General features: G+C 37.1%; 1 protein-coding gene across 3 annotated transcripts in view; it reads right to left on the bottom strand.

Annotated features, from left to right (window-relative positions):
* The window catches only part of LOC122355245 (corticotropin-releasing factor receptor 2), a 33,463-nt gene extending 21,684 nt beyond the window's left edge, over positions 1-11,779 (bottom strand). The window contains exons 1-8 of one of the 3 annotated variants that reach the window (XM_043253319.1): positions 11,738-11,779; positions 11,296-11,402; positions 10,228-10,341; positions 9,327-9,484; positions 4,757-4,817; positions 4,155-4,227; positions 3,836-3,921; positions 1,008-1,143 (exon numbers count right to left, since the gene is read on the bottom strand). In XM_043253319.1, coding sequence (XP_043109254.1) covers positions 1,008-1,143; positions 3,836-3,921; positions 4,155-4,227; positions 4,757-4,817; positions 9,327-9,484; positions 10,228-10,341; positions 11,296-11,390 — 723 coding nt within the window. In that variant the 5' untranslated portion in view covers positions 11,391-11,402; positions 11,738-11,779. Of the gene's footprint in view, positions 1-1,007; positions 1,144-3,835; positions 3,922-4,154; positions 4,228-4,756; positions 4,818-9,326; positions 9,513-10,227; positions 10,342-11,295; positions 11,403-11,737 lie in introns of all 3 variants that reach the window. The other 2 variants (XM_043253327.1, XM_043253336.1) reach the window with 2 other exon arrangements.
* Between the last annotated feature and the right edge of the window lie 3,727 nt (positions 11,780-15,506).

The raw sequence follows: 15,506 nt of genomic DNA, 5'->3' as shown, positions 1-15,506 counted from the left end.
ACAGATATGTACTTATTTTAACTTTTTTTTCAATTTAAGAGTGCATTTTACAATACAATTACAATATTACTTCTTTTCTTTAACATACATTTCACCTATAAACATTGGAATGGTATTGTATATTGTATTTTTTTTTTTTTTGCATGCGTTTAGCAATTACGTTAGCCCCAGCAGAGCATTTAAAAAAAGAAATAATAACCTTTCCAAACATGAAGGAAATTGCTGCAATTTCAGCTGAAAGCCTTGCACACTTGTTCTGCCTTAGTTTCGGTATCTTTCGGTTTCTTTCAGGGATGTCTCATGAATTATTTTCTTTGGAAAAAAAGGATCAAAGAAGACAGGATGGAAGACAGGATGAAAAATAAAAAAGAACCCCAACAGTACTGCACCATTTACTGCATGCACTACACAATAATAATAATAATAATAATAATAATAGTCCAAAATCAAATCATTGAGGCTGCTTTAAAATATTATATATACATAAGATATGTATCCCAAAAGGACTGCACGTTCACAAAGCGTGTACATAAGATGTGCCTTTCAAGATCTCCTATAAAGTATATTATTTCAAAATATGGCTTGCCAAGATTCACACAAACATGATGCTGTCTTGTCTGAACGTTAAGTATTACATTCATTCATTCATAATTGACATTCTCTAAGGTGCACAGAGAATCTCTTATTTGCATCGCGTCTACACTTAATGAGATGAATGAAACTTCTGGCAATTTAAGCAGAAAGTGGAATCTAAACGCCTCAGGTTTGCTGTTCAAGAAATCAACAAATATGTCTTTTGATTGGACACAATTTTCAACGCTGCAAAAAACAGAGCGCAAACCTGTAGCGCAGTGCCAAATCTGCAATAAAATGCCATTAGCTTTAACCGAGGGTGCTTTTGATTTAGTTTGAGAGTGCTTAGCGCCGTAGAACCGGGCCTGTCTAGACATGTGACGGTAAGAGCAACAATCATGAGCATCTGTGTACAGACATAATGTGCCACTGACCTGAAAGGACTGTAGAAATGAGTTGAAATATATGAACACAATTTGAGATATGTCATCCTCGCCTGGGTTTACAAAGAACAGCATGTATGTGATACCAAGCAGAGGCAGAAGCACTAGAGTGGCCTTCACCGCTTTCCTGCAGTCACAGAATGAGAGAAAAAAAAAAAAAAAAAAAAAAAGCAATTAGATTTATGGCACATAACTAATTAGACACATTCCCTAACTTCAATTATGGAGACTGGTTACTTTTTAAAATACTGACAAAATGTATGACAACCAACAAATTGACACCAATAAGGGCTTTACTATACTCTGATGTCCCAAATATATAATGGTTGTCGACCATATGAAATGCAATGCTCATTAAAATGAAGGTTTCAAAAAAGGTTGCAACAGAAGAAGCAATCAGGTTGATTTTTCTTACTGCAATAATCTAAACCTTTTCCACTTCAGATAACTTTGTGTGCAGTGGACATGGATGTTAAAGGTTCTTCATGGAACCACCAATGTCGATGAAGAACCTTTAAACGCTGTTGACATCTGAAGGTTAAGTACTTACAAAGGTATAGACACGTGGAGTTCCCGCTCTCCCTGTGATCGGGGGAACAGACCAGCAGCTGAATTCTGATTATTTTCGCTATAATGACTGCGTGCCAGAGGCATCATGCTCCAATAAGCTTTTCAAACGGAATCATTTCCATTTCATTCCAAACCATTAATTTCCTCTTACCCTTAAATATAGTATTTTGTCCACAGTGTATCACTTGGCCTCTTATCAAATGTGACAGCAAAATATGGCTGTGACTGACAATAAGCCAGCAGAAGAGAAAACGAGAAAAGATGTAAAACTATGATTTTTAGACACCGTTCGGCAGCAGACCGAATATTGTAAGAAGCAATTTAATATTTCAGTACAATAAATAGCTATGCTTGCGTATCTTCTACTTCAGTCTCGCACGGTTCTTGCTAACACCGTCATCGTGTGGCTTCAGAGCTGCCTAAGTATATTCAAGACACCTCTGTGCACTGAAAACACCTTTTGTGATAGGCTACATAATGATTTCCTTGCATGCTCTGAATCCTAATGTAAGCTACAGTATAGCGTATATTATTTATGTTATTTATGCAAACTATTGTTTGTATGCACTTTATAGTGTTGGGTCATTCACAAACTATTAAAAATTAGATGTCCCATTTTACATGAGGTGGACCTTAATTACTATGTACTTATACATTAAAATGAATCATTCCATACCATGCGCTGATTCTATAGCATATACATACAGGTTTTACTTATTTTTTGATTTAAGTACATGTCAGCAATTGCCACCTAAGTGCGTCCAAGTTAATAAATTGAAATACAAAGTGTGTGTGATGGAAAATATTGCACGATTAAAAGTGTCATAAGACATGATCAAAACAGGCAGGGTCAAACAGGGCGGTCCAATAAACAAGCGAGGTCAAGCCACAGCAAACTTAATCCAAAAGGTCAAGACAGAAGAAAAATACAAATACCAGGCAGAGGTCGGAACACGTTTGATCAAAATCTGAGCTGATCTTAAATAAACAGGGTAACAAGTAACAAGAGGAGGAGCTAATCAGTTAGCGAGGAAACTAACAATGTGGGCAGGAACGTAGAAACAACGGGAGCAAATACTTCAAATAAGAGTCCACAAACACCAAGACGGGAACATAGACTGAAATCCTGACAGTAGTAGTATGTCTACCGATATAGCCCTAAAAATAACTTGAATTAATGCAATGGCATCATCTGAACTAGCACTACCTTGATGTTTATTAAAATGACAATATATTATAGTTTGTGCAAGGAATATGAAGGGGCCGTGCATGTTGGGTTGAAAACGTCAGACAATAACAGCAGTAACCTTAATGATATGAAATACTCTTCTGAAAGCAAAAGCAGCCCACACGAGGAAAAAATAAAAGTGCTGTCATCCTCTCTGCCAACATTGTGTGGCAAGTTGGCCACAGGTTAAGCACAAGTCATTGTTTTCTTAGGAAAATGTACAAAATATTGTTAAAGTTAGTAAGTATGGGTTCTGATGAACTCTGAAATCCAAGCAACAATGAAATCCTAACTTTTTAAGAAAAGAGGATTAATTATACATAAGCTTGTCCTCGAGACTCAGACTCACTCCATTAATACTTAGCAAATCAAGTGAAACGCTACAACAAAGTGTGCAAATGCATCCTCAGCAAGCGCCGATCAAAGGTCTCGTTTTATTCTGACTGAAGTAAGTATCGCCTGAGATACGTTCACACATTAGCAAGTCATGCTTTCAGGTCAAAAAGTTTCAAAATCGTAGACTTCATAGAGTAAAAACGTAAAAAACTGAAACTTTAAAACCTCAATCCTCAAAACCAAGTCACCTTAGGTGACATGACAACACAAACTTGTATAAAGGAAAAGAATAGCTTTTTCGATTGGGTTTAGAACAGATAATAGCTTTAGTTTCTATAGTGGCATCCAGTCCTTTGTTATCATGGGTTCCTCAGGGATCTATCGTTGAGCCTCTTTAGTTTTGTACCTAAATGATCTTCTAGAAGCTTTTGCTGATGTAATTATTCAAATACATGCAAATGACACGGGATTTATATACATGCGAAAATTAGAGTACAGGTGGCACTCAAATTATCTTCAGCACTGACAAAAACACTGATTGGCTTACTCCATGCTAAATGCTCAGAAAATGTACCTGTAAACGTAAAGATGAACGTGAAACGGGATTGCATTCGGCTTGAGCAAACGCATTCTTACTGCTCCTGCTCAGTACAGTTATAGTAGCAATAGTTAGAAAAATCTTTACCTGTATTGTATTGTTTCAGATGTGGTCGAGGCCCTCAGCTTTGTCATTAAAATGCGCACTATGTTGAAAAGGAACACAAAATTGATCTATATCAGAGAGAAAGAAAAGATGCATGTCAGTGATAACGCATTTTCTCGAAATAGTTTGATCTTACTGCACATAACATGAAGACATTTCAAGAGCTCATAAAGACACCCGTAGGTATTGCCAAAACGGTCATTTTGTTCACTTTCGTTCAAATTCGTCACACAGTTTTTCTATTTGCTGGAGAAACTGACAAACACAAATCAGAGGAAAGCAATAAAACAATAATACTTACAAGAAGAACTAAAATCACAGGCCCCTGATAAATGTAGTCTATGTACTTTCCAGGTTCCTTGCCAAACCAGCATCTGAAACAAAGGTTTTGTTAAGTATATGGACTGCTTATAGTTTACTCTTTATATATTATTTGTGGACTTTTTTATGTGTTCAGTTCAATAAACCTTTAGTCAATAACAGTAATGAACATATTTTTATTCATTGATATTGTCAATGTTATGTAAACTCAATAATAGTTCACTAACTTACCTTACAGAATGTAACTATTACTGTTATATATAATTGAACTTAAGTTTTTTTAATGAAAATAATTCAAAGTGTACTTATTTTTTGTAAGAGTCCTGTGGCTTCTACATATTCAGGCTTATTTTCACTTAATTCAAATAAAATAAGAAGTTGAAAAAGCTCCCAATGACTTTCACTGAAGAAGGGATCTGAGTCATCTCATAATTGCTTAGCAATTCACTAAAAACAATTCAAAACGCCACAGCACTATGGCAGTGTGTTTTTTACAATTTCACTGTCACAAACAGGTTACACGTCATTTTGTGTTTTTTCACTCTAATCATAAGCATTTCTCTTTGCAAATCAGCAACTTACTGTTCGTTTTCATTGTAAAGTTTTCCAATGGCCCACGCTATAATTATCGGACACGGTATACCTGAAAGAGAGAAGATTGCGTACATTGACAAATCATACTTCACAAACAGCAACCGAAGAAAACATGAAAACGAAACATTGTTTTCCCAATGGGTTATTATCTCTTGAAACAGCTGTGCCATTTTTGTGTAAAATATTTCTGTGCAAAAAGCTTTTTATACCCCGACCACCCACAACTTAATCAGACGCTAAACGCACTGAACCTGTGCTGTGGGAAGTTTGTGTGATTTTTCATATGCACATCGTTCACAAATGTCATCACTATTTGCCTGCCACAATTAACACTGAGCCATTACTGCCCACAGAAAGATGGATGAACAAAAATGCGTTTGGAAATGTGTATGTGCATTTCTGTTGATCATGCCATTCATCAAAAGATGATAAAAGACAGAAGAGTATTAAACACTGGCACTTTTTACATTCGTAATCTGATAATTGCATATAAACATGTATATAAACAATGCACAATTCTCCTTTGCATTTTGATGAAAACATAATGAACAAAAACATTCTCTTAAGTGTTTGATCATACACATTGTAGGTCAGTCTTATTTCAACAAAGCCACATTGAACAAAGAGTCATCCTCTATGTGAGCAGGGAGGAAGAAATCATTTACCATTAAACACATCTGCTGAAAAATATGCTTTTTAGTTATAAATTAAAATTCAATAGTAACAAACACCTTTTGTTACCACACTATGCTGTTTGGCAATATTAAACAGCCAAATATTATTAACCGTCACCTTCTATTCTGACCATTAATCAAACAGGGGTCATGATAATTACAGCTTTAAGAGTGCTCAAAAAAACAGCTCACTCAAAGTGAATCTCATGTTTTAAGTTATTTCAAATTTAATTTCATTTGGATGTGACTGAAAATGATAGTCTGAGTGGGTGAGTTGTTTGCTTTGTAATTAGTACCTCCATTTCCACTAATTTGTTTGACTGATTCATGCCAATTTACGAACACGATAGGCAGGCATTATAACACAGCAGGGGTAATGAGCCGATAGCACGATTGAAACATTGCCTCATCTCATGACCTTTTGCATGTATAGCAGTTTCTCCTCACACTCAAGCAATGCTACAGGAGCTATACTGCAACATCATTCTGTCTTTTATCTTATTTGGTTTCGCATTTTTGCCACTACTCTATGCATCTTCCAAAAAAAAAATGTTTGACCTGTAACTTAAAAAAAAACATTACCCCTTTTGCATGCCTCAACCAGTTGATCTACCAAACAAAAGTGCGGGCCCTCTACAAGGAGCTTACCAGCAGTATCCTTCTGCGCTCCTCCCAATGATCTGATTTCTGGATAGGAAGATTCGGCTGTGCTCCTGCCCTCTGGGACCCTCGAGGTTGGACAATTGGTTTCTCAGGGTGGCCTGCACCAGTTGTCAGTGCCACACCTTGGTGAATTTTTTTCCGGAGGTAAACGAGGAGCTGACCGGGTCATGGACGGCACCTTTTATTGCCAGAAACTGATTTGCGAGCTCCTCCTCCCCCACCCCCTTCGACAATGGTGCAGCAAGGGAATATACCTGGGTCTCCCTGATGGAGAGGTCAGAAGCAAACACCACAGCCAGTCCTATGTTCCACATCGCTGCCCATCGATTCATCTGAAGCACGCATACTTTCATGTGTCGATCCTTCCACACCACTATTTCTATGATTTGCCTTTGAAGGACATGGATTTCAGTACAAGGTCCTACTCTACAGGATGTCCCTCTCCACTGTGTCTTCACAAAAGTTGTGAAGTGGGCTCATGTTCCTCCCAGATAGCAAAGTGTTTCTGATCCTTATTTATCCCAACAACTGCCATCTCAACCAGGCACCTCAATCGTGCCACACACAAAGTAACACCGGCTTGTCTCCAAACCTTCACCCCATGGTCAGACCTTGTGTTTCTTCGGGCAGGAGTGCCCCTGAAGCAGGTCTCCAGACATGCTGTGGTACATCACTGGCTGGGGTGCCATGACAACAGGCAAGCAGTGTCTGGGGTGTGGACAGGCCCCTAACTGCAGTGGCATATCAATCTTAGAGTTGTTAGCAGTGCACCTTTGCCCGAACCATCTCAAAGATCTCAAACAAGCACATACTGATCCGTACAGAAAAACTACAACTGTTGCGTACATCAACCAACAAAGTAGTCTGCACTCTCTGACACAACTCACCCACCACCTCCTCCTCTAGAGTGAGAAACATCTGAGGTTGCTTAGTGCTATTCATATTCTGGGTCTGCTCAACGAGTACGGCTGACGGGCTATCACAAGCTGTGCTACTGGGTGAATGGAGACTTCAGCCCCAGACGGTTCAGCTGATCATTTTATAATTATTATGACCTATGTGACAGCACTAATTTGACATTTCAGCTCAATGCAATCAATACCTGAGTTCAGCAAATGTCATCACAATTAAAGTCTGCAAATGTCGGTATCCAAACAGTAACTTATGTAATGTAGGGGGAAAATACTATAGATGTCAATGGCTAACATCAGCCATTTGTTTACAAACGGCTTTTTTGAAATATATTATGTGTTCATGAAATTTATAACAACATGTGGGTGAATTATTTATGGAGAGAATTGTTATTTTGGGGTGAATTATCCCTTAAATCAGGGCTTTACTGAGATTGAGTTGAAATAAAACACTGAGAGGTTGAAATGACTCTTTCAGCCTATCCTTTTCCATGTTCGGCTTATTTTAGGAAATTGCAGCCTTGCAGGACAACCTCAGCTCTGAGTGGAAAGAATGTGCCTTGTGAAACAATACCAAGTTAATCTCCTCAAATATACGGCTGAGGAATATATGTGCTGGAAGGACATCAGAGGCAGTCATAGAGCTTAGGCTGTGACTGATTGGTCACTGTGTGCCACAAGCACTCGGTTTGTGAGAACGGCCACTTGACTTTAGTGTTTACTGAACTTCACTCTGACAAAGCAGTGTCAGAATGTTGATGCAGAAACATATTATGACTCATATTCGACTAGGAGACTGGTTTGTTATGTTCTGAAAGATGCATAAGAAGCAGAGGATTTTCATATTTTAATCATTCAGAATCACAAGAACTTCCTCAGGTTTCTCTGGCGGAAAAGCTTACACATTTTAGGCTCTTCTCTTTTAGCCTGGCCTTAGCTGCTTCTGACTCAACACTGACTCCAGGACTTGTGTGTCAAGTATTACCTCAATGATTGGATAATTCTGACTAAATCAGAGGCTTTGGTGACTCAGCACTGACACCTTGTTCTCAATCACATTCAAAGGCTGGCTATCAGACTAACCATACGCTCACATTAGCATCACATTTACTAGGTAGAAACCCAAAATTGATGCTTCAAAAACCACAGAACACAAACACTATAATATGTTTTATCATGCTTCAAAATATGCTTATATTTGCATATTTTTCTCACATGATTTTGTTTCATAGGAAATGTATTTACATTCTGCAGATTACCATTGTATTTGGTTTATGTGGTTTTTGACGTGCCATCTTTTGGATTAATAGCCATTTGCATTATATAGACTTAAAGAGATTATTTTTAAATACACCCCCACATCTCTATGGTGTGAGATAACTTTCATAACACGCCCAAATGTTTACACAAGGTAATAAGGCAGAACTATTATTCTTGTTGTAGTGTTGTTGTTGCCGGTGCCATGTTCTGGAGACACTGTGTTTCATTGTGAAACTTTGTTTGTGCTTCCAAAAAGGATACAACTAGAAATCAGCAGTTCTAGAACAGTTCAACTACATTGTACTTATTTTTTGTAAGTGTAAGGACATCTAATATAAAGTTTGACCAAATCTAGTAAACAGTTAAGGACAAAACTGTTATTTTTAAATATATCTGAATAGTTTGGCTACTAAACCTGGCAAAACTAGTGAAGTAAAACAGAGCAAAACGGTCAATTTGAATTTAGTCTTAATGCAATATAATATCTGAATAGTATATTCTTGCAAAAGCTGGCATGTCACTAAGGACAAACTGGTCACAAAAATGATTCAGTACCTTGCACTATATAGAGTCTACAGTAATACAATCGGTCAATTTGAATTTAGTCTAAAAATGCAATATTTTGATAATACTTTCTTTTTTACTTTAAACAAAACTTTGAAAAGTATCCAAAAAGTCCAATCAAAGCTGAGGACACAAGCAAGTTCTCATTATATATATTCATTTTAGACACAAAATCACTAAATCTGGAAAAAATTGGGCTTTTCACAGGTTATCAACAAAACAGTGTTAGCTGATAAGTTATGTTTGCTTAAACTCTTAGCATGCTTTTGTGTGCTCATCCTCACCTTGGAAGCTCTCTATGTGGAATATTTAGTATACCTTAAGTACTTAAATGCTTTGTGATATTCACAAGAATCACATGAAAGAAGGCAATGTTTCAAATAAACCAAAAAACAGCAGCCTGCATTTCAGCTTTCTTACTGAATGCAAATTGCAGATGATTAGCCCTTTTAAAATAAGCAGACTTGTGTAGAGAAATCAACTCACACCATCCAATGAAGAGGAAGACCCATTTTCGAAGCTTGTCCGTGGAATATGTCATCACAATAGCCGTGTGAAGATAGCAGCCCTCGACAAACATCCAGAAAAAATTGGTCACCACAAAGTAATTATAGATTGTTGTAATAAGACGACACCAGGGCTGTACAGAGAGAAAGGGACGGGTGTTAATTGAGGTGAATATAGGGATGTTTTACAACACTGCAAACCTTTTACAGACTTGATGCTAAAATAAAACCTTTCATAGGTCATAAAACAACCTCACAATCTCAGGTTCTTCAAACATTTTAAAACGTGTTTTATAAGGTGCTATAACTAGAACTCAAGGAAACAGCATCTAGCAGTTTTGGGGGGTTTTTTATGAGTGTACACTCTCAGAAAAAGGTATAAGCTATCACTGAGGCAGTACTGTAAGCTAAAAAGTGACATTTTTGTACCTTATTTACCCCCTAAATGGTATATGTTAGAATTTTGAAATGCCATTCGTCAAAGCTATTTATCTATTTTTCAGATAAATCTCTTAGCTTTAAAAGACACTCCTTTCTCATGTCTCTATAAATGAACACATTGTCCCTTTGTTCTTCAGTAAAGCTTTTTGAAAACAGTCATTTTTAATGATTTACAAAATGAAATAAGTTTGACTTTTGATCTCTTTTCTTCACTGTCAATTACTTTGTCGAGAATCGGGAAGACTCTAAAGAGACACTATATACCAGCAGACTAAAATAAAAATTTCTCTATGTTTTAGAGAAAGAAAAAAAACCTGTGCAATACCTTCAGTGATACAGTAATACAATATTGGTGAGAAACCTGTAAATGTTAGAAACCTACTGATGGGTTTACATACTAATAGGCTGATAAGGAAGTTTAGAAGTGTTTCATACCTCATTCTGTCTCATAAATGTTTTCGTCAATCAGCTGAAGCAAAAACCACATTACATTCCTCAAAATGAAAGTCGTAATTAAGTTCCAGTGGATTATGTTGCGAAGGCATCGGATGCTCCTTGAATTTAAAAAGATAAATCAATGAAACAATCATTTCAGCAATTACACTGTGACACAGTTTTAGCATTGCATGAGCTGATTAAGGACTTACATATGCATGAATATGAAACTGTGCATAGAGGAGCCAGAGACAGGGTTCGCAACGACGTATTCAGGTTAAGATTTCTGGAAATGTAACACTTTCTACAGAAGCCTGCACATTTAAAGATTATGTGTTCAGTGTATTTTTCATGCATTCATTTCACCTGGAAATAGTCGCGTGGAAATACTGTGGCTGTGGTGCTATCAGAATTCTGCTGTTTGCACATCAACAGCCTTAGGTCATGCAAAAGAGCAAGAAACTGTGAATATATGATTCTCAGTAGAATCAAAGTTTCCTCCGTTTTCATAATATATCATTTTTTCCATCGTTAAATTTAATTTTCATGCATTCCTTAAGTTGAAAAAGCCTCAGCGCAAGGTATTATTTACACACTACACTCTCAGAAATAAAGATACAGAAGCTGTTACTGGAGTGGTGCCTCTTTTGTACCTGTAAGATTCAAATAAGGTTTAAAATAGTTCAAATGCCTCACACTCTGGCCATCTCAATAAACATTAAAAGGCCTGAAACTCTGCACGCTGATGCACTTCAGCCTTCATCCAGCGTATCAGGTGAGGTGATGCATTTTATCTCTTTTGGACAAGAAGTGCCTTGGATTCTTTTTTTATTTCAAAGTCAACCAAAGAGCGCCTTCTGGGATTACTTTCACAAGGTCCTTAATCAGCAAGTAGCGCTTAAAGACGTCTCCTACGATCAAATATGTACACTTTAAGTACTAATGTGTACCTTTGGAGAGCCAAAACAGAGACTTTAGGTACAAAATGTACCTTCTGAAAAGTACAGCCTCGGTGACAGCTTTTATGCTTTATGTCTGAGCGTATAGTGCTGAAAACACACCAACACACTTACCTCAAGCACAGAAAGAGAATGAAGGCGATAACGAGAGCTCCGACTGATATACAGTGGCCGAAGTAGTTGATGATAAGGGCTATCTTGTAGTGCATGGTGTACTTCCTCTGTAAGAAAAAAAAAAAAGAAACTCAGTGTCCTGACATATGCAATGATAAAAATGACGGTAATTATGCCACAAATCAATAGTTGTTACTCAGTGACCAATATTTTATAGAAGCTTCCAAAAGACTAGAAACAGATTAATCTCTATATTTCTCACGAGTCTCTAAACGAGGTCAGAAAACTGTGACACAGCACTGAAAGGCATCCCGTTGTCCTTTTGCATAACGCTTGCACGCAGAAGTCATGTGCAGTGAGAAGTAAGACTCAGAAATCAGTTACACAGAAAGAAAGAACGAAAATGAATGTCCAGGTCTGGTTTTATTGCACATTTACTCACCTTTTCCTCTAAAATGGGCTCACAGTTGAGAGAAGTTACTTTTCAGCGCCCACGTGCCATTGTCCAGACACTCTCTGTATGCAATTCCTGCAGAGAGAAGAATGAAAGTGGAGTTCATAAAGACCAGAAAAGTGCCTTTTACTTTTACTGTGAATCTCCTGAAATATTTGATTGTTCAGTTAAATTAACTGTGTAATTAAAAGTGCTGTGAAGAAAAGTCTGAATGCACATGTATAATAAAAAAACAGCTTGATGGAACGGACTCATTTCAAGGGCTGCTGGCTCGGTCTAAAGTAAACCTTACAGTTAAGAGTTCACCTATTTGATATGTTGTTTTCCATTTGGGTACTTGAACATGTAATATGCAAACGCACAGAAGGATTCGCTTCATTTTGTATTCATAGGTGTTCTTTTGAATATCTCAATAAATCCAGCATGCTTCAATTGTCTTGCTTTGCATTTCCGTTTTTTCCCACTTCATGAAAAATTCTCTTTTCCAAGCTAGAACTTAAATAGAAGAGATAATGTATTATGACAAGTTTAATAGAGACTTCAGAATTCACAAACAGGCTATTTTTATCCATCCAGAATGAAGTCACTTCTTATAAATATTTTTTAGCTCGTTTCCCAAGAACTATTATGATTGATTGATTGATAGATTGATTGATTGATCAGTTGGTTGACTCATTCACTAATTTATCAATTTGCAAACATATCAAATTATTTCATCATAGCAAAGCAATATACACTATTTATGGCAAAAGCACTGGTTGATATAGTGCCTAAATTATTTGTTATTTCATAAAACAAACATAAGACCTGTCACTCGTCAACCAACTGTCAGAAAAAATTGAAACAGCCTGCAACTAACACCCAGATCCAGAAAAACAGTCCTCTTACTCCAGAGGAGCATGATTTTCCTGTAATCTTTGTATTAATGTAAATTTGTAACTGTATTAAGCAATGGCAATTAAGTTTTCAGTTTGGTGCATTTATTTGTTATTGACGTGGGGAATTAGAAAAAACGCCAGTCTTCTAAAACGATTACCTCAATGCATTAATAAATCAAAAATGATATGGAGTGTAAATAAATGCAGAAAATAAATAAAACATCTAAATATAATGAAGACCGGGTTTCAGTGAAATATTTCATTATTCTGTGTGTACTTTGGGTTCTTTCTGTGGATTATGAGATTGTAGGATTTGACAGCATCTGTCCGTGTAAAAAACAAACAAATGGGTTTTTGAGTCACAGCGCCCCTCTTCCTGTCTGGTCTCACGGTGGCATTACCGTATCTTTGTGTGCTTTTAGCGAGCCACTGAATGCATACCAATAAGTATATCAGAGCAGTTTCCAAAAGAAATGAACCCTACAGACAGTAAAACTATGACACCTTTTATTCATTTTCACACAGATTTCATAGCGTTAATAAAGTGTCGTTTTTGCACAATTACTTGAAGAATATCATGTCATTACTTTAAAACAACAGCTTCATATCTATTGGTGTTCACTGGCAATAGGTCACGTGATACAGCGTTGAAATCCGTGTAAAACAATTCAACAGAAGAATCTTCAAATCTGCATGAAAGGCAGATGAAATGACACCTTTGCATGAACAAATGCCTTTTGATATTAGTTTCGTATTTCTTAACACTATCGGGTAGGTTTAGGATTGGATTTGGTGCAGAGCGTATTCCCAACATGATGGAGGATTAACTACTAGCGCCAGTCTCAGGATATCTGAATTCTGAACGCCGCAATATGGAACTGAAACAACGTAATAAAAACACAGCAATACACACCTATGTCAATGTAATAAAATGTGCCAGGGTCACGTATTGAACCCGTTTTAGTGGACATTTTTGCTTGAAACTAAGGTAAGGTACATAAAATGCTGTTGCACAAAAAGTGCACAGAGGTACATATTTTTTCTCATCAAACCAGCTTGCCCTCTTTCATTTGTTTAAAAGGGTCAAAAGGATGAGGTATGAGAAATCAATTTTCATAAAATTTACTTCATCTTTTGAAGCATAGGAGGACTTTAAAAACATCCTGTGAGTTTCATACTGTAGCTTAAAAGCCATTTACTCAACCAAGCTCCAAAATGGCTGATTTGGATATCGTGTTATCCGGCACCCACTGTACTTAGTTGCTTTGAGTTCACACCCACCAGCAAACCTTTTGCTGTATATGGAATTAGTGGTGTGCTGTGGATATAAGGATAATTGGACATACCTTTAGAAATGATCACAGATGATATGGGTGTTAAAGACGTTACATTCTCCTGATGCAGAATTATGAACTATATGAATTACAGCTGTGCTAGTCATTTAAATCATTCACCAAATATCTGTCAATGTAAAGAGATGGCACATTCATACACCCATATATTCATGTCTTTGTTTACAGACAAATCATAAAAAAGAGTGAAATTGCACCATAAATTCTCTGTCCTGTCTTGTTTGCACTCGAGATGGACAACATTTGAGCGCCACCGTCACTAATATTAAAATGCCTTTGTAAAATGCCTGCTGAAGTATTTTTGTGGTATATTTGCCACAAAAAAGTGATAAATCAAAAGTAATTATTCAAAACTTCAACCATGCAGATCATAAAGTCAGTATTCATGTTGCTTCTTTGCATATTTAGTGGAGATGAGGTGAAAAGTATCCTAAGCTGTGACTGATTACGCTTACATGTCCTGTTAAAAAACGAAAAGAAAAGAAAAAAAGATGAGACTGGTATGAAACCGATTAACATTTGAAAGGCAAAAATTACAGAAATTATAATTAAGGATAATTGAATTAAGGAGCTTGTTGATAGTCTCAGAAACTGGATGGTTAAGCTCAAAATCAATGGTAATTATGTTTTTTTACAGTTTATTTTACTGAAACCATCTCTGATATCTGAGTCAAGCCTAATAATAGAAGTAGACTTGTCCAGAGCTGAAACTGTAACCATAGTGAGCTAGATTTCAGTATATCTGACCCTTTCTGGTACAAAAGACTCTCAGATGTGTACACACATTTACATTTAGGCATTTTGCAGACACTTTTATCCAAAATGATTTACAATTGGGGAATACATTAAGCGATTCATCTTAAAGAGGCAAACAGACAGAGGAATTGCTCGTAATACCAGCCTCAGGCACTGTTTGAATAAGTACAAACTGCAAGGGAAAGGAATAAATAAATAAAGAGAGAGCACTGCAGTAGTCAAGCATAGAAATGACAAGAACCTGGACAAGAAGTTGTGCAGCATGCTCTGTAAGAAAGGGCTTGATCTTTCTGATGTTTTGTAATGCAGATCTGGAAGATTGGAGCGGTCTTTGCAACGTGCTCTTTGAAGGTCAGTTGGACGTCAAAGATTACACCAAGATTTCTGACCGAAGTTGATTGGGCAATTGTAGAGGAATCTAGCTGGATGGTGAAGTCGTGCTGTACAGCTTGTGTGGAAGGGAAGACAAGAAGCTCAGTCTTGGCCAGGTTGAGCTGCAGGTGATGATCTTTCATCCATGCCGGGAGTCCAGGCAGCTGCCGTTGGATCATTTAGTTGAAATAAGAGGTCGAGCTGCGTGTCATCAGTGTAGCAGTGGTAGGAGAAGCCATGTGCCTGTATGATAGGATTTAGTGATGTAGTATACGTGGAGAAGAGGAGGGTTCCAAGAAAAGATCCTGAGGAACACCAGTCTCCAGTTAACCGCCCTGAAAGACCTACCAGTGAGATTTAAACCAGCTAAATGAGAGTAGAGCAGTCTCTGATGAGTGG

This window comes from Puntigrus tetrazona, chromosome 2 (genome assembly GCF_018831695.1).
Source record: "Puntigrus tetrazona isolate hp1 chromosome 2, ASM1883169v1, whole genome shotgun sequence".
In the NCBI taxonomy this organism is placed as follows: domain Eukaryota; kingdom Metazoa; phylum Chordata; class Actinopteri; order Cypriniformes; family Cyprinidae; genus Puntigrus; species Puntigrus tetrazona.
Note: the sequence above shows the minus strand (reverse complement) of the source record. Positions and strands in the feature narration are given on the sequence as shown.